Source organism: Scardinius erythrophthalmus (genome assembly GCF_964197995.2).
Source record: "Scardinius erythrophthalmus genome assembly, chromosome: 5".
Classification (NCBI taxonomy): domain Eukaryota; kingdom Metazoa; phylum Chordata; class Actinopteri; order Cypriniformes; family Leuciscidae; genus Scardinius; species Scardinius erythrophthalmus.
Genome location: NC_138225.1, coordinates 27,757,057 through 27,780,686, shown reverse-complemented (window position 1 = coordinate 27,780,686; position 23,630 = coordinate 27,757,057). Strand labels below are relative to the sequence as shown.

At 38.3% G+C, this 23,630-nt stretch overlaps 2 protein-coding genes across 10 annotated transcripts in view; both read left to right on the top strand.

Moving 5' to 3' along the window:
• The first annotated feature begins 430 nt into the window (after positions 1–430).
• LOC308691426 (uncharacterized protein) lies at positions 431–7,827 on the top strand. 3 transcript variants are annotated; one of them, XM_081366590.1, is made up of 10 exons: positions 431–536; positions 912–1,001; positions 1,093–1,131; positions 1,801–1,950; positions 2,036–2,156; positions 4,906–5,118; positions 5,198–5,281; positions 5,998–6,139; positions 6,229–6,391; positions 6,658–7,827. In XM_081366590.1, coding segments are annotated over exons 3-10 (1,104 nt in total). In that variant the 5' UTR covers positions 431–536; positions 912–1,001; positions 1,093–1,129; the 3' UTR covers positions 6,887–7,827. The 3 variants fall into 3 exon arrangements, with proteins under 3 accessions (XP_081222716.1, XP_081222715.1, XP_081222717.1); XM_081366589.1 differs by having other exon boundaries at positions 461–536; positions 879–1,001; XM_081366591.1 differs by lacking the exon at positions 912–1,001 and having other exon boundaries at positions 461–536.
• A 189-nt stretch (positions 7,828–8,016) lies between these two features.
• The window catches only part of wdfy3 (WD repeat and FYVE domain containing 3), a 79,602-nt gene continuing 63,988 nt past the window's right edge, over positions 8,017–23,630 (top strand). For 4 of the 7 annotated variants that reach the window (XM_081366750.1, XM_081366751.1, XM_081366749.1 and 1 more), the window contains exons 1-2: positions 14,285–14,453; positions 23,201–23,411. In XM_081366750.1, the coding sequence (XP_081222876.1) occupies positions 14,425–14,453; positions 23,201–23,411 (240 nt within the window). In that variant the 5' untranslated portion in view covers positions 14,285–14,424. Of the gene's footprint in view, positions 8,196–14,284; positions 14,454–23,200; positions 23,412–23,630 lie in introns of those variants that run through there. The other 3 variants (XM_081366746.1, XM_081366745.1, XM_081366748.1) reach the window with 2 other exon arrangements.

Genomic DNA, 23,630 nt, shown 5'->3' with positions numbered 1-23,630 from the left:
AGTCATAAAAATTCAGTCAACCATTCAAGTTGGTTTACTATGACAGAATGATATTTTGAGATAATGTAATAATATTAAATGTAATTAAACAATAAATGATAATATAAAAATATATGTTGTGAAGGATAAAACTGTTTGATATATGAATAATTATAATGTACGTGTGTTGATTGGACATCAGTAGGAACATCCTCTTAAATGACAAGCGCTTAAACCAATGAGAGAAACAGATGCTTATGTTTGTGTTATTTTGATATAGACTATGATATGGGCGTGTAAGATTTCATACTAATAAACGTGAAAATATATCAATACAATAATTTTCTTTTGCTATTTATAGATAAACGTGGACGTCTTTTTTATCTAAACGGCAGTTGTGTGCCTTTGAGTTGACAAGCGTATTTGTCCCGCCCACGTGAGCCAACGAGCCAATAAGAAACATTGTGTGCTATCTGCGCATGCTAAAGAAAGAAGTAGTCAGGAAGTTCATGCAGTGAATGCATCCATCTGGGCTTACGGGACACTGTCATCTGCAGGTGATCTGCCTTGACACAATGCACTCTTTGCACCACTAATTTTCTGGTTTCAATACATGTTGAACTATCTTTTACTATGTAGCTAAATCCAAGATACAGTCATTATGTAACAAATGCAATGTCAACCTTGTTTATTTTGATCTGCTTGCGACTTTTCTAATGCATAATCAAGCCTTGCGAATCCTTCTTACGTTTTGAAGAACATTGTAATGGGAAAGTCTTGCTGTAGACAGCTAACACAAGAGATGCGTTGTTAGATACTATACATTATGCACATTGTTATTGTTCTCTTCAATATCAGTAACTCCTTACAAACCTTTAATTTTTTGTCTATTTTAAAAGTAATTGTATTCTGGTGCATTCGTTTGGATAAAGAGAGAAGAGAGCCCACACACTGTATCTTCATGTAGGAGGCGCTGTTGACATAAAGAATACATACTATCGGGAAAAAAGTCGTTCTCCTGGGTAGGTTGCTAATAGATTCTGAAATAGTATCTGATTCTATGCATCTATGTACTGTATATTTACTATAATCCGAGTCCTTTTGCTACTCCAGGTATTAGAACTAACAACCAGCAGCTGGCATAAAAATAATGTAAGTATCATGTTAAAATAATGCCATTCAACATACAAGAATCATACAGTTGTTTGAGGTGATTTAATACTTTTATTCAGCAAGGATACATTAAACGGATCAAAAGTGCCAGTAAAGACTATTACATACATTGTTAAAACGTTTTGAATGCTTAATGCTAAAAGAAAAATCTATTTCAAATAAACGCTTTGGGGGAAAAAAACTGTTCTTATGAACTCTGTTCATCAAAGAATCCTGAAAAAAATGCATCACTGTTTCCACATATAATTAAGCAGCACAACCGTTTTGAGTATTGATAAGAAATGTTTCTTGAGCAGTAAATGAGCGTGAATGATTTCTTTAGTATCATGCGATACTAAAGACTGAAAATGCACTACCATTACAGGATTAAATTACATTTTAAAAAATATATTAAAATAGAAAGTTATTCAAAGTGTATAATATTTCACAATATTTTTTACTGCAATTTTTTTTGCAAATAAATGCAGCTTTGTTGAGCATAAACATTAAAAAAATGTAACCAGCAGTTGGCATGTAATTATCATGTTAAAATAATGTCATGAAACATAGAAGAGTCAGTTCAGGTGAGTAGTACATATTATTAATGTTCATTATTGTACTGAATAATTATACCCTAATGTGATATAAATGTTGTTATTTCTGTTTCAGGATTGTATTGAAGTGCTATCTCTCTCTTCCATTGGTGGCAGGGGCATTATTAGTGGGCCTTCCTTACAGCATCTCTCTGGTTGCCCAGTGGCTCTATGGCTGGCCCAGTAAACCAGGGTACCAAAAATATTTAGAGGCTGTCAAACCAAGGTGACACAGCATTAACGTTTTGATGCTACTCTACTTTAATTATAGGCTTTTTAAATAATGCCGATGTTTCTTGTACTCCCCGCAGACGCATATACTGCCTGACAAGAGCCGTGCTTGAAATGCTGAAGTATCTGCAGTATGGCAAACTGTATTTTCAGTGGAAACTGTGGTACAGTAATGACAAAAATAACAAGCACTATGTGAAAGTTAGTTCTATTTTTATATATTCCTGTTAATGTTAAGAAAGGGTGTGGTTTATTTTGCCACAGGGCACACAGTGAGCTATACAGTACAAGTCAAGTCACATTTATTTATATAGCGCTTTTTACAATAGATTGTTTCAAAGCAGGAAAAGAATGCAAAAAAGTTTGTTTCAGAGTACAGAGGCACAGAGAGAGAAAGTTTAAGAAACAAAGCTACTGTTAGGTCTAAATTTAGGACAGTGATAATTCTTTTAGAGTTTTGTGATGCAACATGAACCGCAATATTAAAATGTTTTGAAAATGTACTTTGTCATGAACTGCTCCGGAGACGCAAAGGCTGTGGATCCAAACGCAGTAGTTTCTTAAGGGAGTAGTTCACTTTAAAATGAAAATTAGCCCATGATTTACTCACCCTCAAGCCATCCTAGGTGTATATGTCTTTCTTCTTTCAGACAAATACATTCGAAGTTATATTAATAAACACCCTGACACTTCTGAGCTTTAGAATGGCAGTGCTTTGCAACCATCAGATTGAAACACAAAAAAGTGCATCCATCCATTATAAAAGAACTCCACACGACTCCGGGTTAATAAAGGCCTTATGAAGCAAAGCGATGAGTTTGTGTAAGAAAAATATTCATATTTAACACGCTACAAAAGTAAAATTCTAGCTTCCGGCCAAACAGCCAAAAGCAGTCTACTTGCATATAAAGCGCAACTTACGCCAACTCATGACGTCAGAAGTAGCGAAGTGCGTCATGGCGTAGTGTAAATATCAGCAGTGTCACATTACTCACATAAGTTGCGCTTTACACTTAAGTTAAATCCATATGTTCATTTGGCCGGAAGCTAGTTATTTTTCTTTATAAAGTTTTAAATATGAATATTTTTCTTACACAAACTCATTGTTCTGCTTCAGAAGGCCTTTATTAACTTTAATTTCTTTTGTAGTGGATGCACTTTTTTGAGCTTCAATCTGATGGTTGCAATGCACTGCCAAAGCTCAGAAGCGTCAGTGTGTTTATTAATACTAGTGCAAAATCAGTTTTTATGTGTGTTTTTAGTAATTGTTGGTTTGGTGTGTTTGAGTGCTCGTTGTTACAATTACACAGCAAAAGTTCGGTGACATTTTTATTTGTGCATGGTAGAAAGCACACAGTGAACTCCGAGAAAACGCTATGCTTGAGCAATCAGTTTGTGAATAGGAGACTGTGAACGCATTGAATAGGATATGTTTAGTTGGTGAATAGCATAGGCTACTATTACACAGTAGTGATAACGTTAAGCACATCAGAATGAAATATACTTCACAGGTGTCTCGCTACGGGCATGAGTAAGTGCAGTGCCAAGTTTGCCATTGTTTGGATTAGAAATGCAAACAAGTAATAAAAACTCGGTGAGTGTTTTAGCGCAATTTTCTCACCTCATGGGATCACAACACTAAGAGATAGTAAATCTTTTCCTGGATTTTTTTTGTGCGTTCCCGAGATTAGACCTTCCTTAACATAATGCCGAAAACCCGAAGTCTCTAGGTGGTCTGGTTGAGGAGTAGATAGAAGTGCAAGATTGGTGCGCACAGACGCACAGAACAGAAATCATGAGTTAACAATCGCAATTTGTCCGGTGGAAAATTGCGCTAAAAATATCGGTAAATATATATATCGGTAAAAACCAGAATGAAATAATATTCAGAAGTAAACAGATTCAGTTAACATCCACAAATGAATAAGCGCGTCGATTCAGAGAGCAGTGCAAAGTTTTGTGCGTGTTTTTAGTAATTGTTGGTTTGGTGTGTTTGGGTGCTCATTGTTACAATTACACAGCAAAAGTTCACTGACATTTTTATTTGTGCATGGTAGAAAGCAAATACTGATACAATGACATACAATAAATGTGGAACATTGAACTACACAATTCAGGGAGCAGGCTACACAGGGAACCCCAAGCTACTTAAGCTCCACTGCTTTCTTCGACCTTCTCTGTGAGGGTCAAAGGCCAGAGTGGCTAGAGCGGCAAGAGCCAGTGTGTGCTTCTTTTACCGATATATATTTACCGATATTTTTTGCATTTCTAATCCAAACAATGTCAAACGTGGCACTGCACTTACTCATGCCCGTGGCAAAACACCTGTCAAGTTTGAAATCCATCAGACTAACGGTTCGAGAGATATGCGAATAACACACACACACACAGACAGAAAGACGTTCCCGTAATTTATAGATAGATATAATATACAGAAGTAAAAAGCGTAGGTGACTTACAGATTTCAGGGAGCAGGCTACACCGTGAACTCCGAAAAAATGCTACGCTTCAGCAAACAGTTTGTGAATAGGCTACTACAACTGATGGCCGTGAATAAAATATAATATTCAGAAGTAAACAGCGTAGCTGACAGAAAGTGAACTACTCCTTTAAGGTTAATCCAAAACCACAGGGCAAACAATCCAGATAGCAACAGGGTCCAAGACACCAGCAGAAGATCGGGACCATAACACAGGAAACCAGAAAAGCACTCAGATATGCCGTGGTTATACAAACAAGACTTCAGAATGAGTGAGTGAAAACACAGAGCCTATAAAAGACAAACACAAACGAGTTAATCACACACAGGTGGATGTAATGGGACCTAATGAGTCCAGGCAATGTTTTATGGGAAGTGTAGTTAATGATGGGAAAGCAAAGGAGAAGGGAGGATTGCCCTCTAGTGGAAATTTCTATTTTACTATTTCATTGTTGTTCTGTCCTTTTCTAGGGCATCACCTTTGGTCGCCGAGGGAATAAGTTAGATTTATATTATTCACCAAGCATGGGCCATTCTGATGCTGCTCCTGTACCGGTGGTTGTATTTGTGTATGGAGGAGCCTGGGGTTCAGGAGACCGCTCTATTTACTGTCTGTTAGCCTTACAAATGGCAAAAGAGCTTAATGCCTCTGTAATATGTCCTGATTATTCCATATTTCCAAAGGTAAACCACCTATAAATATTTTTTATTTACTTTTTTAGTGTGGATTTTTTTTTTTTTTTAATGTGTTCTGTGTTTTTAGGGGAATGTGTTAAATATGATTCAAGACATTAGTGACAGTTTGCTGTGGGTGAGAGAAAAGGGGCATGCGTACAATCTTGATCAGGTAAGTTTCCTGTTCCATGAACTTAACAGAATGTTAAATGTTGTAAAAACTGTTAAAACTGCATCACAAATGCCAATTTAACAGTTCAGCATTACTCAATGCACTTTGTAATATTAACTTTTTAATGTTTAATATTAGCACTTTAATATTTCAAAGTGCTTTCATTGTACACTACCATTCAAAAGTTTGAGGTGTGTTCTTTTATTCAACAAATATGCATTAAATAAATAGAAAGTGGCAAAGACTTTTACATTGTTACAAACACTTCTATTTCAAATAAATACTGTTATTACTGTCTATTTATAAAGGAATCCTAAAAAATGCATCACGTGTTCCACAAAATTATCAAATGATGTTTCTTGAGCAGCAGATCAGCATATTAGAATGATTTTTGAATGATCATCTGAAAGTAATGGCTGCTGCAAATTCCACTGTGGCATCACAGGAATAAAGTGCACTTTAAAATATATAAAAATAGAAAACAGTTATCTCAATAAATTGTAATAATATTTCACAATATTACTGTTTTTACTGTATGTTTGTGAGCACAAGAGATTTCTTTCAAAACATTTTTTTTTTTATCTTAGCGACCTCTAAACTTTTAAATGGTAGTGTATATTTTCTATGCTATTTTGCAATAAAACAGTTTCACCTAGCTAGGCTAAATTGATGTAGAAATCTTCATCTAATTCTGAACCTACACTTTTTTAATGCAGGACAACATAATATTAATAGGTCATTCAGCAGGGGCTCATCTGTGTTCCATTACCACACTGTTTCTGGTGAACAATGTAGACGAATTGTTCATTGAGACCAACAAACAGAGAGATCTTGTATCTGCCATTAAAGGAATCATAGGTAAATCAATGCTCCAGATTTCAAGTAAAACAATATTTCAAGTAAAGCAATATTTTTCATTCATTTTGTGTTTTTTGTCTTTGTAATAGGTCTGAGTGGCGTTTACAGTATAATGGATCATTATAAGCATGAGAAAATGCGGGCTGTTGAATATGTGTCAACTATGCACAAAGCTATGGATGGTGTGGAGAACTTTGATTATTATTCACCAACATCATTACTCAAGAAATTGAATAAGGATCAGTTGAAACGGTATGACAGTTATTGCATATTTCTATTTACACATTAACAACTGCTGAAGCAGCAATACGTTCATTTGTTTTCTTTGTATCACTATAGTAAATTGGCCAACTTGTTAGATATCCAATGCAGCTTACCAAGTAAAGGTCACGAGTACAGTACAGAAAGATGCAGAATACAGTCAGGGTGTTGAATTAAGCTCTGTGTTATGTTAGCTACTGTGAGGGACAGAGCAATTAACTGTAATCACTTAATTATTTACTGTGATTTTCTTGCAGCGTTCCTCCAGTGGGTTTGCTCCATGGGACCAATGACATCATAGTTCCGGTGGAATCATCAGTGATGTTCTCTGAGCTCCTGACTTCTCTTTCTGTCAGTATGTCTCTTTATCTAATACCTAAAATGAACCACACCGAGATGGTCACTGACCTTATGGCTCCAGACAGGCACTTTTACCATTCTGTTTATGGCTGTATTAAACAGGAGTACAGTAAATTTCAGGGTTAGGTTGATTAATATTTTTCATTAGTCATAAAATTACTAATATAATTTTCTAATATGCCAAACAGTCATTATCCTTAAGTCGTTATATGTTCTTTAGAGTTTAATTGTAAGTTTACATTCAAGTTCTGATGATGTTTTCCTCTGAAATGTTTAATTTTCCATCGAAATGTGTTCAATAAGATGAAAACGTTAGCTCTGTGCTTGCTCATTTAAATAAAAAAAATAATCTGTTTAAACATCTACCTTTTAAGTGTAATTAAATGCAACGAAAAGAGATTGTTCCAGTGAAAACAGGGAGAATTAATGAATAAAGATACAATTATGTTTCACATTCGAAAATGCCGTATGCTTGGAGAAATACTGCATTCTTATACATATATTTTATGTTTACTTGTGTAAATTCTTCTATAATGTTTATTTGAATCATACATAAATGTTTCTCTATGTGTTCTACTTACAGAATTAGTCATTTGGTTATTGATCTTCTTTTGTTTGTTTGCCATTCACAGTTGATGCCACATGATCTTAGATTGAATAACATATGCTTCAGCTGTGCATGCTGTAGAAATGTTATTGATTTATATTTGCTTTTGTCATGACTGATGAAATGTTGTTGCCAAGAACACAATTATGTTCCTAATCGGGTGTTTAGACCAGCATTGAATATTCACCTTATAAGTAAATTGCTCCTTATTGTGGGAGCATATGCTTATGATATCTTAGGAATGTAAAATGGATGTAACATAAAGTTATAGCACAGTTGTAGGATTTATTATTATTGAGAAACGTGTTTGATTAAATATACATGTATTACAAGTGAATATATTTACATATTGATTGCACTGAAACTGTAACATCCACATCAGCATCATGTAAAATTGACATTCCTTTCTTATTTTACTGCTGTGGCAGTGAAGTGCATTAAACAAACACTATAAATTCTGACAGATTGGCCTTCGATTATTACCTGACCAGAGTAAAAAAAAATGTTTCACCAAATTTAAACGCAGAGCTGCATCGTCGTGGCCAGCAGGAGTCGCTGTTTCCCGTGTAATTAAAGTAGTACAGCGAGCACTGGGAGGCAGCGTCTCCCACACCGCTGAGATCCGAAGTAGTGCTGGAGCTGGGACGAGCTCGAGCCTGTGTTGTTTGGGATGTCGAGGATTAAATATGGCCACTAGCTAGCTGATCTAACAGAACCAGTAACCGCTTCAGAAAGCACTGGCATCACCCGTGAAATATGGATGGGAAGAGCGCAAGAGGATCTCTTTAAAGCGCTTCTCACTGACGCTTGAACACATCGGCTGGTCTGGTGAGTTCTCATGGATATGCGGATACACTGGAGACATGCAAAACACATACACACTGCCCACTGGCGCTAGCTTCCTTCCTTCCAAAATACAGCTTCCTTTCTTTGCATCTTTCTAGAAATGTAAATCTGTTATTCGGTTTATATAAATGACATTCAATGCAATCCAGCTGTGTGAAAATGAAGCGCACAGCTCGGCATGTATTGGTTGTGTGTAGCCGGGGCTGGCTAGCTGTGGCTAGGAGAGGAGGACTCCGCTAGCCTGTTAGCTGCTGGCAAATAATCACTCATGTGGAGAAAATTCACAAATACGATCGTTTATTATTGTCTACCTAGAGTTAATCATATGCGTGATTATTATGACTTATTTTGAGGTTATTTAGGTTATGTTTGGTGAGCTGTAATTGTCGTACTGTCACTGAAGATATCGCCTCATCCCGACTGTATTGACTTTTATTTGTGGTTCATGTCAGTTTGTAATATATAATAATACTAATAATAATATGTTGTTTTCTAGTCTGGTTCATGTGTGTTGCTACTCGCTCATGTAATTCCTATTTTTACATGATGGCCGTTATTTATTTTTCTTCCCCCCCCAAACCCCCCCAACGCGTTTAATTCTAATTAGCCTATAGGGTGTCTATTTTATAAAGCGTGTATAACGTAATAAACATTACCTTTCTGTGTTTTTTTACGGCATATGTGGTAAAGTCTGTGTAGTGTTGACTGTCCGGCTGTCAGTAATAATGTACCCCAATTTCCCACACTGGATCAGTTGTCTGTCCGTTTGTCTGTCTATCTATCTAACGTTACACATGGACACTCATGAAGGCTGAAACTAAATCATCATTCAAGTTGTGATATGGAGGCCATGGTGAATTATTGGGACACGGTGTAATGGTGAAGTGGTGGACAGCTGCATCAGGTAGAGGTCATGGACTCATGAACAGCTGTGTGTGGCCGCCATACCTCCAGGCTGCTCATGCCATTTAATTTGTGTTGTGTGTTTTGGTGAGGGTATACAGAACCGTGAATAAGATAAGAGACGTACTATTATTGTGGTTTTATTATATCAACACACCATCCTTGTATTGTGCAAGTCATTCAACCTGTGATTTTATCCCAGGGCCATCATAATATTGGCTTGGGGCCAAATCAGTCAATCATGACATAATTGCGCCTATTTAGAGGCTATAAACCTAGTTTTCAGTTTTTCTTTACTTTTACTATTAAACCTTGTTTGACTTTGTCACTGTCTTGTAACAAATAATGCAAATTTAAATGTCATTACATGATGGTATTTCAGTGGCTAGTGCATCACATTTAAAGGGTTAGTTCACCCAAAAATGAAAATTCTGTCATTAATTTCTCACCCTAATGTCGTTTTAAACCCGTAAGACTTTCGTTCATCTTCGGAACACAAATGAAGATATTTTTAATAATATCTGTGCCAGTTCTGTCCCTCCATTGAACTAGCCTACCATTGATGCTTCAAAAAGTTCATAAACAGATCGTAAAAACGAATCCATATGAATTGAGCGGTTTAGTCCAAATTTTCTGAAGAGACGATCTCTTTATATGATGTACAGATTGAATTTAGGCTTTTATTCACATATAAACATTGACCAGCGAACATAAACAGATGCTCAACCCAAACCTCTTGCAGAAGCTCAAACGTGCTGCGTAACACGAGAATGAACCTCATTGGTTCTTGCAGAAGCTCAAACGTGCTGCGTAACACGAGAATGAACCTCATTGGTTCTTGCTGAAGCTCAAACGTGTTGCGTAACACGAGAATGAACCTCATTGGTTCTTGCAGAAGCTCAAACGTGCTGCGTAACACGAGAATAAACCTCATTGGTTCTTGCTGAAGCTCAAACGTGCTGCGTAACACGAGAATGAACCTCATTGGTTCTTGCAGGAGCTCAAACGTGCTGCGTAACACGAGAATGAACCTCACTGGTTCTTGCAGAAGCTCAAACTTGCTGCGTAACACGAGAATGAACCTCATTGGTTCTTCCTGAAGCTCAAACGTGCTGCGTAACACGAGAATGAACCTCATTGGTTCTTGCAGAAGCTCAAACGTGCTGCGTAACACGAGAATGAACCTCATTGGTTCTTGCTGAAGCTCAAACGTGTTGCGTAACACGAGAATGAACCTCATTGGTTCTTGCTGAAGCTCAAACGTGCTGCGTAACACGAGAATGAACCTCATTGGTTCTTGCTGAAGCTCAAACGTGCTGCGTAACACGAGAATGAACCTCATTGGTTCTTGCAGGAGCTCAAACGTGCTGCGTAACACGAGAATGAACCTCATTGGTTCTTGCAGAAGCTCAAACGTGCTGCGTAACACGAGAATAAACCTCATTGGTTCTTGCTGAAGCTCAAACGTGCTGCGTAACACGAGAATGAACCTCATTGGTTCTTGCAGGAGCTCAAACGTGCTGCGTAACACGAGAATGAACCTCACTGGTTCTTGCAGAAGCTCAAACTTGCTGCGTAACATGAGAATGAACCTCATTGGTTCTTCCTGAAGCTCAAACGTGCTGCGTAACACGAGAATGAACCTCATTGGTTCTTGCAGAAGCTCAAACGTGCTGCGTAACACGAGAATGAACCTCATTGGTTCTTGCTGAAGCTCAAACGTGCTGCGTAACACGAGAATGAACCTCATTGGTTCTTGCAGAAGCTCAAACGTGCTGCGTAACACGAGAATGAACCTCATTGGTTCTTGCAGAAGCTCAAACGTGCTGCGTAACACGAGAATGAACCTCATTGGTTCTTGCAGAAGCTCAACCGTGCTGCGTAACACGAGAATGAACCTCATTGGTTCTTGCAGGAGCTCAAACGTGCTGCGTAACACGAGAATGAACCTCATTGGTTCTTGCAGGAGCTCAAACGTGCTGCGTAACACGAGAATGAACCTCATTGGTTCTTGCAGGAGCTCAAACGTGCTGCGTAACACGAGAATGAACCTCATTGGTTCTTGCAGGAGCTCAAACGTGCTGCGTAACACGAGAATGAACCTCATTGGTTCTTGCAGAAGCTCAAACGTGCTGCGTAACACTAGAATGAACCTCATTGGTTCTTGCAGAAGCTCAAACGTGCTGCGTAACACGAGAATGAACCTCATTGGTTCTTGCAGAAGCTCAAACGTGCTGCGTAACACGAGAATGAACCTCATTGGTTCTTGCTGAAGCTCAAACGTGCTGCGTAACACTAGAATGAACCTCATTGGTTCTTGCAGAAGCTCAAACGTGCTGCGTAACACGAGAATGAACCTCATTGGTTCTTCCTGAAGCTCAAACGTGCTGCGTAACAAGAGAATGAACCTCATTGGTTCTTGCAGAAGCTCAAACGTGCTGCGTAACACTAGAATGAACCTCATTGGTTCTTGCAGAAGCTCAAACGTGCTGCGTAACACGAGAATGAACCTCATTGGTTCTTGCAGAAGCTCAAACGTGCTGCGTAACACGAGAATGAACCTCATTGGTTCTTGCTGAAGCTCAAACGTGCTGCGTAACACGAGAATGAACCTCATTGGTTCTTGCAGAAGCTCAAACGTGCTGCGTAACACGAGAATGAACCTCATTGGTTCTTGCAGAAGCTCAAACGTGCTGCGTAACACGAGAATGAACCTCATTGGTTCTTCTTGCTGAAGCTCAAACGTGTTGCGTAACACGAGAATGAACCTCATTGGTTCTTGCAGAAGCTCAAACGTGCTGCGTAACACGAGAATGAACCTCATTGGTTCTTGCAGAAGCTCAAACGTGCTGCGTAACACGAGAATGAACCTCATTGGTTCTTCTTGCTGAAGCTCAAACGTGCTGCGTAACACGAGAATGAACCTCATTGGTTCTTGCAGAAGCTCAAACGTGCTGCGTAACACGAGAATGAACCTCATTGGTTCTTCTTGCTGAAGCTCAAACGTGTTGCGTAACACGAGAATGAACCTCATTGGTTCTTGCAGAAGCTCAAACGTGCTGCGTAACACTAGAATGAACCTCATTGGTTCTTGCAGAAGCTCAAACGTGCTGTGTAACACGAGAATGAACCTCATTGGTTCTTGCAGAAGCTCAAACGTGCTGCGTAACACGAGAATGAACCTCATTGGTTCTTGCAGAAGCTCAAACGTGCTGCGTAACACGAGAATGAACCTCATTGGTTCTTGCAGAAGCTCAAACGTGCTGCGTAACACGAGAATGAACCTCATTGGTTCTTGCAGAAGCTCAACCGTGCTGCGTAACACGAGAATGAACCTCATTGGTTCTTGCAGAAGCTCAAACGTGCTGCGTAACACGAGAATGAACCTCATTGGTTCTTGCACGTCAGATGAACATGCTTGAGCTTCCTTTACCACAACTGTGTGAGTTGATGAATGTTTATTTGTGAATAAAAGCCTAAATTCAATCTGTTCATCATATAAAGCGACCGTGTCTCTTCAGAAAATTTTGACTAAATCGCTCAATTCATATGGATTAGTTTTGCAATCTCTTTATGAACTTTTTGAAGCGTCAAAGTGACAATTGCATTGCTTTCTATGGATGGACTGAAAGCTCTCAGATTTCATCAAAAATATCTTCATTTCTGAAGATGAACTAAAGAATTACTGGTTTGAAATGACATGAGAGTGAGTAATTAATGATTGAATTTTCATTTTTGGGTGAATTATCCCTTTAACTAGATTTAGCCCAAGTCAATTGGTAAACCCAATGTAAAAAACGTGTCTGTAAAAAATGGGTGTGAATTCACACAGGATGTATAACTATATGTTGCTTGATAATGTCTTGTGCAGTGGACTTCCAGGGTATTTGACCGTCTTAAGTGAGATTCGCACGCAGGGAGCATTAGTGTTCAGTCTAGCATAAGAAGCCAGTGTACATCAATATCTCTTTACAGGAAATGGAGATGGGAAATGTACACAACACATACTCAATACTACAAAGTTTGGCTAAAATTAATTTAGTGAAAAGGAGTTAATGCTCTGGATTTCTATTTTTATCAACCTAATTAACTTCAGGTTTGGTTTCTGTGCAGCTGTTTTCAAGTACAAAACACATTTAAAACAATGTTTAAATGCAGTTATTATTATCATAGCTCACATAACAAAAAGAGCCATTTATTTTCATATTAAAACATTTATTACTAAATGTAGGGACTTTCAGTATTACTAAACATATCATTTGGAATGTTTCTATAGTAATGCACACACGTGTGTATGTGAAACTATGATCATTTATTTTTATATTTATTTCCATATGTTATGTTGTGATACCTAAAACACAAGTGAAGTGAGTCGTGCTCGCTGCTCGGTGTGAATTATTGAGCAGTGAATCATCACTCAGCGTCACACATTACACACGTGATATTTTACACAATTCAAACTTCAAGCTGTTACTGTTGACCAAATGACATTGTTGGAAACATGACTCGCATATATGCAGAGAACTTTAGCCGAAGCGTTTTGTGTCATGAATCGGTGCCAGTAAAACCCTTCTACAGATTAAGCGTCACCTCTGTGCTTTTTGAACAAAGCTTCTCTTCATTAATGTCGTTGTGAGCTGCTTTTGATCTTTATGTCCTCAGACTGTTCTTCAGTGCTTTGCTGCAATCAGATTTTCTAAGTGCCGTTATTGTTTTCATATCTGTTTGAAAAAAGGCCCCTTACGTAATATTTGAATCTTCAGTCATATCTCATGTTTGCACCAGATTGTAGTTGTTGGATATTTTCGAGTGGTTCAGGTTATTTAGTAGGTAATGTTCCAGTGTTCAGCAGTGTGTAGCCTAATTCCTCAAAATCAGATGACTGACTTCCCCTTTTCGAAATATCCAGAGCTAGACTAGAGTCATTACCCTGATCTGTTGATCGATTTTAGTTTTTATTTTACAACGTGATCATTTCATAACCGCCATCTGCTCTTTAAATGTTATCGATGAATCCCCCTGTACTGCCGATTTGGTATCTCCTGGTATGACACTGGTCACCCCCCCCCCATGATGTAGCCACGTGGTAGAGCTGGTGACAGGGAGGATCAGCTGTGCCAGTCCCTGCAGGCTTGGCTCTCTGGTACACACACAGGTCTCCTGGCAGTGCCAGCAAAGAGCGTGAATCGGCACTCGCTCCCACAGCGTCCTCTGCCTTCTCTCATTTTCCTAGTCGACACGGCACAAATTACAAAGGGTTGTTTTCTCAGCAATCTCTGGATCTAAATTACCTCTGTAACAACGAGGGATGCTTGCAGAGCACCGGGAGAACAGTAGGTATGGAAAAAAACATGTTTGATCAGTGTGTCTCCATGGTGACAAGGCGTTTGTTTACAGTTTAGAGCCGTGTGTCATGGATTTATTTGCTGCGATGGTGGTCTTGAAATGGCTTCTTACTTTCCGCTCAGGTTTCTGGCAACGCTTCGGTTAGAGAATCACACATTTTTGAATGCCACGTGAAATACTTGTATAATTAAGGGCTGTAGAAGGTATAACAGATGAAAAGGCAAATGACAGATGGCACAGCTAGTGAAGCGATGGTGGCGTTTCTCCCGAAGGAATGATGGTGTGGAGCAACAAGAGGTTGCTGAGAGTTTCAGATGTAAGAAAGGGTTAGATCTCATTTTTTGAAGTAATAAGCTGCTTGCATCATGCACTGTGGGCGTAAAAGTTTTCATCACTGCTTCATCCTGGCAGTCATTCTTTTCTGAGAACTGTGATTTTTGAAGACTTCAAGCACCTGGTTTCTGGCTGCTCATTGCGAATCAGGTCAAGACACGTTTGAAACCAAGGGCTTCATTAGACTCTGACTCATTCAACACTGTTTACACAGGAAGGGCTCTTGACTTCAAGAGATAGATGTTGATTTGGGTGTGAGGTAACCAGTGATGGTGGTAAATATTAAGATCATTATTTTGGACCATGTCACTTCAGCTTGTTACTGTTCTTCACAGTTATTACGTCACCAGTTTATGTCGTCCTCCCCAGATTTAAACAGTGATTTACTGACTTTTGAGAAGATTCCACCTAAATGGGGATTAAAGGAGGTTTTTGCAGGACAAAAAGTTGAATTATCTTTGTTCATGTGGAAAGATGACCTAAAGGTTTCAGTCTAGATAAGTAGTAGGTTGTCAATCATCAGGTTGGAGTTGGAATGCTAAATTACTGCTACCTAGCCTGCATGATGTCTCCTGTGGTGAGATGAATTTCACAGGAGATTCTTATTATACTCCATTTCGAAACAATAACAACATTGCAACTTTATTTTCAGTAAACTTTTTTGCCTTTGTACTGGTTTTGTTGAGTGTTGCATCTCTTATTGTATTGATAATCTTCTTGTATTGAGCACTGCATGCACTTCTTGTTGACTCTTGAGGGTTAGAAGTGCTTGACTTGTATTGCGTAAATATAATTAAACTAAATATTGGAGGTTGCTTTGGTTCAAAATGTATGTTCTTGCTTGGCATCTTCCAAGAACTTAAAAATGATGTGGTAATTCGTTGCTATTGGTAGGCTAAATCTGTCCAACAACCTTGTAATAGTAATCTAATGTTTAAAGGTTTGGTTTGGTAGATTTTTTTAATTGTTTTTTTGTGATATAAATAAATACATTTATTTAGAAAGGATGCATTAAACTGATTTATAATGTTACAGATTATTTATATTCTATTGAACTTTCTATTCATCAAAGAATCATGAAAGAATGTATCTCTATTTCCACAAAAATATGAACTTTCTGATAATAAGATAGTTGATAATAATGATAAGAAATTTTACTTGAGCACCAAATCATCATATTAAAATGATTTTTGAAGGATCATGTGACACTGAAGATTGAAGTAATGTCTGCTGAAAATTTAGCTTTGTCATCCCAGGAATAAATTACATTTTAAAATATATTCAAAAAGAAAACATTTATTTTAAATTTTAGCCACTAATATTTAACAATATTACTGTTTTCACTGTTTTTGGTGAGCGTAAAGCATTAATATAGTACCAACCCCAAACTTTTGAATCATAGAGTCTATAAATAAGACAGTTGGGCTCGCTTTTTTGTTATTTTGCTTCGTTTATGTTTTTTAATCAATTACCTCACAGAATGGCTACGCAGAATTAAATAGTTTTAAATAGAATTAAATCATTTGTTGTTGTATAGACTAGACATTAATTTGTTGATTTATACATTTTAAGTTAACTGCTGGCGCATTGAAAAACAAATTAAGTGGTTGTTGACCAAATATTGTAGGAACTAGGGATGTCAACTTACTAGGGCTGTCAAGCGATTCAAATGTTTTATCTAATTAATTACACAATGTGGTTATTAATTAATCGAATTAATCGCACGTCAATTTTGGCTGAGAAATTATCCCCAAAAGATCATTTAAAGTCATTATTGTGTTAAATGAGAAAAACATCAAATAGACACAAAAAGTAGCTTCATAAAATGTTTATTTTTATGTGATTGAACAAAATGTATTAAACATGAACTTTTAGGCTTCAATGGCCGTGAGGGTGAGTCAATTTTTTTTTATTTTTTTGGGTTAACTATACTTTTAATGGGGCTTTTTTTATTATTTTTGTGAAACTATACTCTAAATAAGAAACTAAAACTGCCAGTAGGTGGCGATAAATGGCATTGAGTCTTTCATTCTTCCGATTTGTTCAAACGGCTGATTCATTTAGAAATAAGTAAATGGCTCTCTTTATGAATAGGTATTTAGCTGTTTCCATCCAAAGTTGCGAATTTAACTTATGTGCAAAATTGGAATAGCGCATAAAACATTTGCGAATAAAGCATTGTTTCCATCCAGTAAGCCAGAGAGAACAAAATCGTCACTTCCTGATAAACTGCCGCTAAATACTCGCGCCTCAGACGCGCAGATGAAATGCAATAAAGTTATCTTGCTTTTAGAGGTGGATTCCTGCTGTTTGGGAAAGCAGTTGTGTTAGACAGTTCTGGCATGTAATTATACCGAACCACTATGACGCATTGTAGCAAATTTTGCATCAGCATTTCAGATTTCATTTCAATAACATGATGCTGCTGTGCAACAAGAACAGTCCAGTGGTTAGTCCAGTTATGCCGTCCCATTGCAAAGTCTTTTTTGATGCGCATCGGGGAATTGATTCTGTAAATGTGTTTCCATCGTAGTTTACGTGCATGTTTTCTCATCGGATAAAAAGTTTGTGCACATTTTTAGAATTTGTTCTTCATCTGCTCAACTAGCAGAATACAACGAGCATATTTATTTCAGTTAGAGGCCAAACTATACCAAAGTATTTGTATAAAAAATAGCCACTGACATACATGTAAACCGTATACACGTGATGCTTTTGCACCACGTTTTGGTTTGTAACCGCGAAACCTTAGTAAACCATTGTAGATCATATCTTTATTTAGAGCAAGTGGTCTCGAACGAGCCCAGAGCCAACATAAGACAATGCGTAGATTATGGAGTGACATGCCATGCTGATTGGCTAAAGCTATAGACCTTATGTAGCCCCGCCCCTTTTCAGCGCTGCGCTCGTTGTCTTTTAACTTCCGGTCTGTATTTTCACAGTGATCTTGCGTATTTATGAATGAACGGCTCGTTTTAAAATCTTCCCAGTCTACTGACATTTGTTAAGACATCTGCTTTAAACATTACAATCCTCATGATAACTTTTGTTAACTTTACATTAAGTAAATCCACTTCAAAAGCTAATTACTCCTGGACAGCAATGCCATAGAAATATACAGAGCGACCGCAAAAGCGGAAGTTCAAAGACAATATTCTAAAGATGGCGGCGCCCTCGTTTCTCTGGCACATAAGGTCTATAGAACTTTCTTGATCATGACGGCGTCATTTGAAAATTCAACCAATGAAAAAGGCTGAATCCGAAATCACCCTCATTCACTATTCCCTACGTTAGTCCACTGAAGGAGTGAATGAAAAGGAGAGAGCGAATTCAGACAGCCCTTGAGAGTACATCGATTGTACACTTGTTATTGCAGTGCAATGTGGGATTGAATAAGTGCACTCAATAACGTCCACTATGGTTCTGGACACCACTACAAATGCCCTATTTAAGGGTATAGGAGGCGATTTCGGATTCAGCCTAGATCTCGGCTAGCCTGGTAATACCAGACCCTGCTACTTCGCTTTGCATCGTAGAGAGAGTCTAGAGTTCCGTAATAGAAAAACGCTTTCTTTACCGCCTGGGGGCGCTAGTCTGAAGCTTAAAATCATTGGTTACCCGTAAGCCAATCACATAACGTTTGGTTATGGCGTGTGTTATGCGCATGCTCAGCCGCATCTAACTTCCACTGTAAACACATGTATGATGCGAAAACAAAACCATCGAGCGAAATACCGGAGTGAACATGGCTGTGAACGACTTTTGCAGATTATGTGAAGTAAAACTACGCATCCACGGTACAATCAGCGTCTATGTCACGGCTCTCAGCCCGCCCTCTGTTCGTTGATTGGCCGGCTGTTTTCAGGCCGGAGGAAAACGGAAAGCTATTACGCTGTCTCAGACTGAGTACAGAAGCGAAATGAAATTGAGCGGAAGTACGAAGTCTGACGTAGTCAGGCTAGATCTCGGGTGTTGTGAGTGAATATAGTGGTATTAGGGATGTGCAGAGACTAATCGGACACTGTTTTACAGCTGGAGCGGGCTTGGATTGGTTTGATCGCTCAGATTGACAGGTCTTGATTTACCATGCGCCATAGAATAGGAGCACACACTGGAAGATAAATTGGTTGGTTTAATTAATAATTAAAACCAACCATAATTAACCACACTCCTTGGTTAATTTTGTTAAGAAATAAACGGCTAGCCTACCAATCCATTGCAAGGCTTGAAGACATTAATACACTTCAAGTACTGTAAGTACTGCACGCTCAGGTCATTTTTCCTTGTGTCTGCTGCACGTGTTTTGCGCATGAACCGCACGTGCCTCAAAACTACGCACTTAACAATGACCTTGCTTAATCGACCACCGACAAGTTTATTGACATTTTTGACATGATTATTGACAATCGATTAATCCTAGACATCCATAGTAGGAACTCAGAGGTTTATATGTGTTCAGGAATCCAGTGGGCTGTTTCGAATTGAGACTGCTGACACTGTCGCCTGTTGTTGACTTGTAGCCTCTATTCAGTGGGAAATGTTCCCCTCACATCTGCATTTCCATCACCCATAACAGTGGCAGAGATGTGGGGTTTGTGTTTACGTCACTCAATATTCCCAAGAGTCTTTGAAAGGCTTTGAGGAGGCTGAAGCGGTGCCTTTTTTCTCTCTCCGAACAGTCCTTCGGAGCTTACTTTGCTTTCTCAGACAGTCATTGGAGCTGGCAGCCCTCTAAGAAATGCCATGAAAGACTTAAAGCGTAAAAGGCTTAGCCACATTTTACTGAAGATTTCATGTCCCAGCAACCTTACTCCCCACGGATTATTCATTGAGGAAGGACACATAGACTTTTTTTCATTTTCGAAACACCTGTTAACAATTATAATTCAAGTTACACCTTGTTGCAACCACTGTCTAAGCACAAAAGCATGTTTTATGTTCAAACACAAAAACAGCGTTGTAGTGGCGGACAGTTTATTTCATGATAAATAAAATGAAAGACATGTCAATAAAATGAAGGGCAAAAGGATTTCTTTCTTCCTTTTTTTCGTGCCCCCCTGAATCTACTTCCGAAGTTCTAACATATATTTTTTTGTTTTGTTGTTGTAACACAAAAGGGTGAAATATAAACTCAAGAAAAAATTACCTTTACAAATGTTCACTTAGCCTTTCAGGGCTTCTGTACTGATATCAGCCATTCAAGCACAAAATCTGCTTTCGCTCATCTCTTGATTTTAAAGTTCAAAAACAGTTTTCATATTTGCCATAATGTGCAAAGTCTGAGTCCCTGCGTCCCTTGCAATTGGCGATTTCATGGATGAGAATTACTCAACTAATGCAAGCATTCAAGGCTCATCTATCTTAGTACAATCATTTTTGTTATTTATAATAATTTCTTTTTCCCCATGGATTTATTGCTCTGTTTCGGATATAATGCTTTGTACTTTGGGGACGATGTGCTCCCCCAATGTCCATAGACCTGGATAGGATGATGGGGGTGCTTGACAACTGCCATAGATAAGAAAGGTCTGGAATGGTAAAGAACGACTGTTCATCATTAACACTTACATGACCTGATGCTTATGTTGTCTTTACCAGTAGGAGGCCAAAAGCATTTGTATGTCAATTTTAAGAGTGTTACTGTTATGTCTAGCTGATTTGTGTTTATTATGTTGGATTAAGAAATAATTAATGGTGTCTTGAGAGCTCAGCATTCTTGCTATTATAACAATCATAATGGTGACTGGAATCTGAGAAACTAGTAAATAAGTTTTGAATGTTTAATGACTAGGAAAAGGAACTGCTCTTGATGTATAAACACCGTTGTACTTTCTTACTCAGCAGAAATCATAGTACTTGAGGTGTTTATCTTGCAATTGGTGCTGTACCTGAAATTAAGAATGATTGGGTTGCAAAACCACAATTGACTATTGGCCACATGAGAGAAATGCTAAGCAATTTTTGTTTTACACAGGGCACAGGGCTTTTTTTAATTACATTTATCTCACCTAAATGTAAGCTCACTCTATGTAGGCTATTTGTGTTTTTACAATGGGTTAATTTTGTTGCGCCTGAGTTTACACACAGCACAATGAAGCTTGATTCCAACCTTGAATTGAATATACAAAATAAACAAGAACAAATAAACAAATTACAAGCTGAAGCATACAAATGAAATAAAGAGTGCTTTAAGGTTTTTCAGGTAGGTCTAACAGTATTCAGGTACAGGAACACTACAGAAATTGAATAAATTGAATGTTTCATTAAATATAGCCTAGATGAATTCTTCTCGCTATCTTTTGTTCTTTTATTAACATTAATGACAGACTGCAGCAGGTTTATTACGCTGCTGTCACTAGAAGCACTAATGCAGGGATTCAATGTACTGATACACGTGTTTTCTTTCTATTTCTTTCTACTATTTATGTTCACTTAAAGGGATACTCCACTTTTTTTGGAAATAGGCTCATTTTACAACTCCCCCAGAGTTAAACAGTTGAGTTTTTCTTGATTATTACGCAGGAATGAGAGTATAGTTCCTAGCCATATCAGCCTAGAAAATCGCAACTTTACATTTTCCGTCGGTCTTAGTACACAATGCAACTACAGAAGAGTCAAGTTTTAAATAGGAAAAATATCGAAACTCTTTGGTCATTTTTTTTTTAAGAGAGATGCTAATGGTCTCGTCCGATTCAATGATCTATGCTAAGCTATGCTAAAAGTGGTACCGCCATACGCGGAGATCGGCTGAATGGATTCGAAAACGGTAAAACTCAACTGTTTAACTCTGGGGGAGTTGTAAAATGAGCCTATTTCCAAAAAAAGTGGAGTATCCCTTTAAGACATCACCCACTGTGTCTGTGAATACTCGCCAAGATGGGCATTTTGACATAGTTTTGTGCGTTTCTGACCATTTAAGCGCAATAAGCCGTGAAAAAGCACTCTCAGAAAGCATGTGAGCACTACTAAATGCTTTAAAATAAAAAAGGCCTTGTATCGCTGCGTAAAGCTCGCTTGTACAGATGATGTGGTGATGTGAAGCCATGTGTGCATATTGAAAGTGAAAGAGAAGATGCAGTAGCGTTGAATCACTCTCGCTGTTTGAGAAATTATGTCTCTCAGAAAGTTTTCAAATTACTGATTTGATCTGATAATCTGTGTGGATTAATTTGCTCATTCAACCAGCTAATTGAATAAATGTTTGTGGGAATTTCCCGCCTTAAAAGCATGAAACCTGCAGCGATTATATAAATTGATGCACAATACCCTCAATTCTGGGCCAGGTGTGGCATTTTAGCAACTTTATAATTGTTCAAGTTTGGTCTGCTTGGATGAATGGACAGTTTTGGATTATTAAAACAATTTTACTGAATCACAATGCCATGAAATCTTTCTTGTGGTCTGAGCAGACACAGAATAATAATAATAACCATTTGTTACATAGAATAGTATCCAAAAATTCAGGAGCCTGGATACAGTGCAGGTATTTTTAGTTAGATGGATGCAGTCAATGTTGCTCTGGATCGTCTCATGTTTCCCGCCTTCAAGTGTTGCTGACTTTCTCAGTTGCTGTAGATGTCTGCGGTTGTTCCCGTCTAAGAATCTGCTTCAACTCACAGATGTTAAGCTTTTTGCTGAGGGCATTGCTGAAACATAAATGTTTTATAACAGCACCTAACTGGCTCAAGCAAATGTCTGTCAGATGCGTGTCCTATTTTCCATGTGCTCGCCAGCTTCAGCAGATGATGTAAAGTTATTGTGTGGCTTCTTTGTTTTCCCTAAATTCTGTAACCATTACCCAGTTGGATCTGATTCATGACTCACTGTGTGGAGCACAGCATGACATAGGAAGATAACCGTTTGTCAACACTGTTTGTCCAGGAAGCAATGCTTGATCACAGGAAATAAAATAAATAAATGATGATAATAATAATAACTGAAAGAAAACAATTGATACAATTTTTATGAAGTATACCAATAGCCCAGGGGCTTCCTGTCAAGACCTATTTGTGGCAAAAAAAGTGATAAAAATTGTCTGTATGTTCAGTTATATACGAGTCTTGTTGCTTTATACTTAGTTAAGTTTGCCTTTATCACCGTGTCCTTGAAATGAACCTGAATAATATCTTGGATCCAATTTTGTTTGCATGTCCTGCAGTATTTCTGTACCTGCAGCAGAATCTTCACTAGAGGAACTCCGACAGAAGCAGTTCACTGCAAAAAATAAACAGGCTGAATTTGATCTGCAATTTGAAGCTAGCATATCACGTCACATTAGAAGTGGACTTTTACAGTCGACGATCAATTTCCCTGACATCTTGTTATTTTTCCTCCTCCCCACCCTCCCCTTTTCATTTCCTCCATTTCACAAAACCTCTCTTTTATCTGTGTGTCTGCTCTCTCAGGGCTGGCTTCGGCCTCAAGAAGCCTCTAAAGATGAATATGGTGAAGAGGATCATGGGGAGGCCGCGGCAAGAGGAGTGTAGCCCGCAGGACAACGCGCTGGGACTCATGCACCTGCGCCGCCTCTTCTCCGAGCTTTGCCACCCGCCGCGCCACATGACACAAAAGGAGCAGGAGGAGAAGCTCTACATGATGCTGCCTGTTTTCAACCGGGTGAGAGAGACAGAGAGAGAGAGAGAGAGAGAGAGAGAGAGCGCTGTTTATTTAAAGAGACAGCATCATCACCTAATATGCATCAGGATAATGCGATTTATTCATAAAAGGCAGACTGAATGTAGAGGGATCCACAAAGATACAGCCTCTCAAGTCAAAATGCATTAAAAGAAGTGACAAGTGTAATAGACACGATTGTATTGCACTGCTAATGCTAAA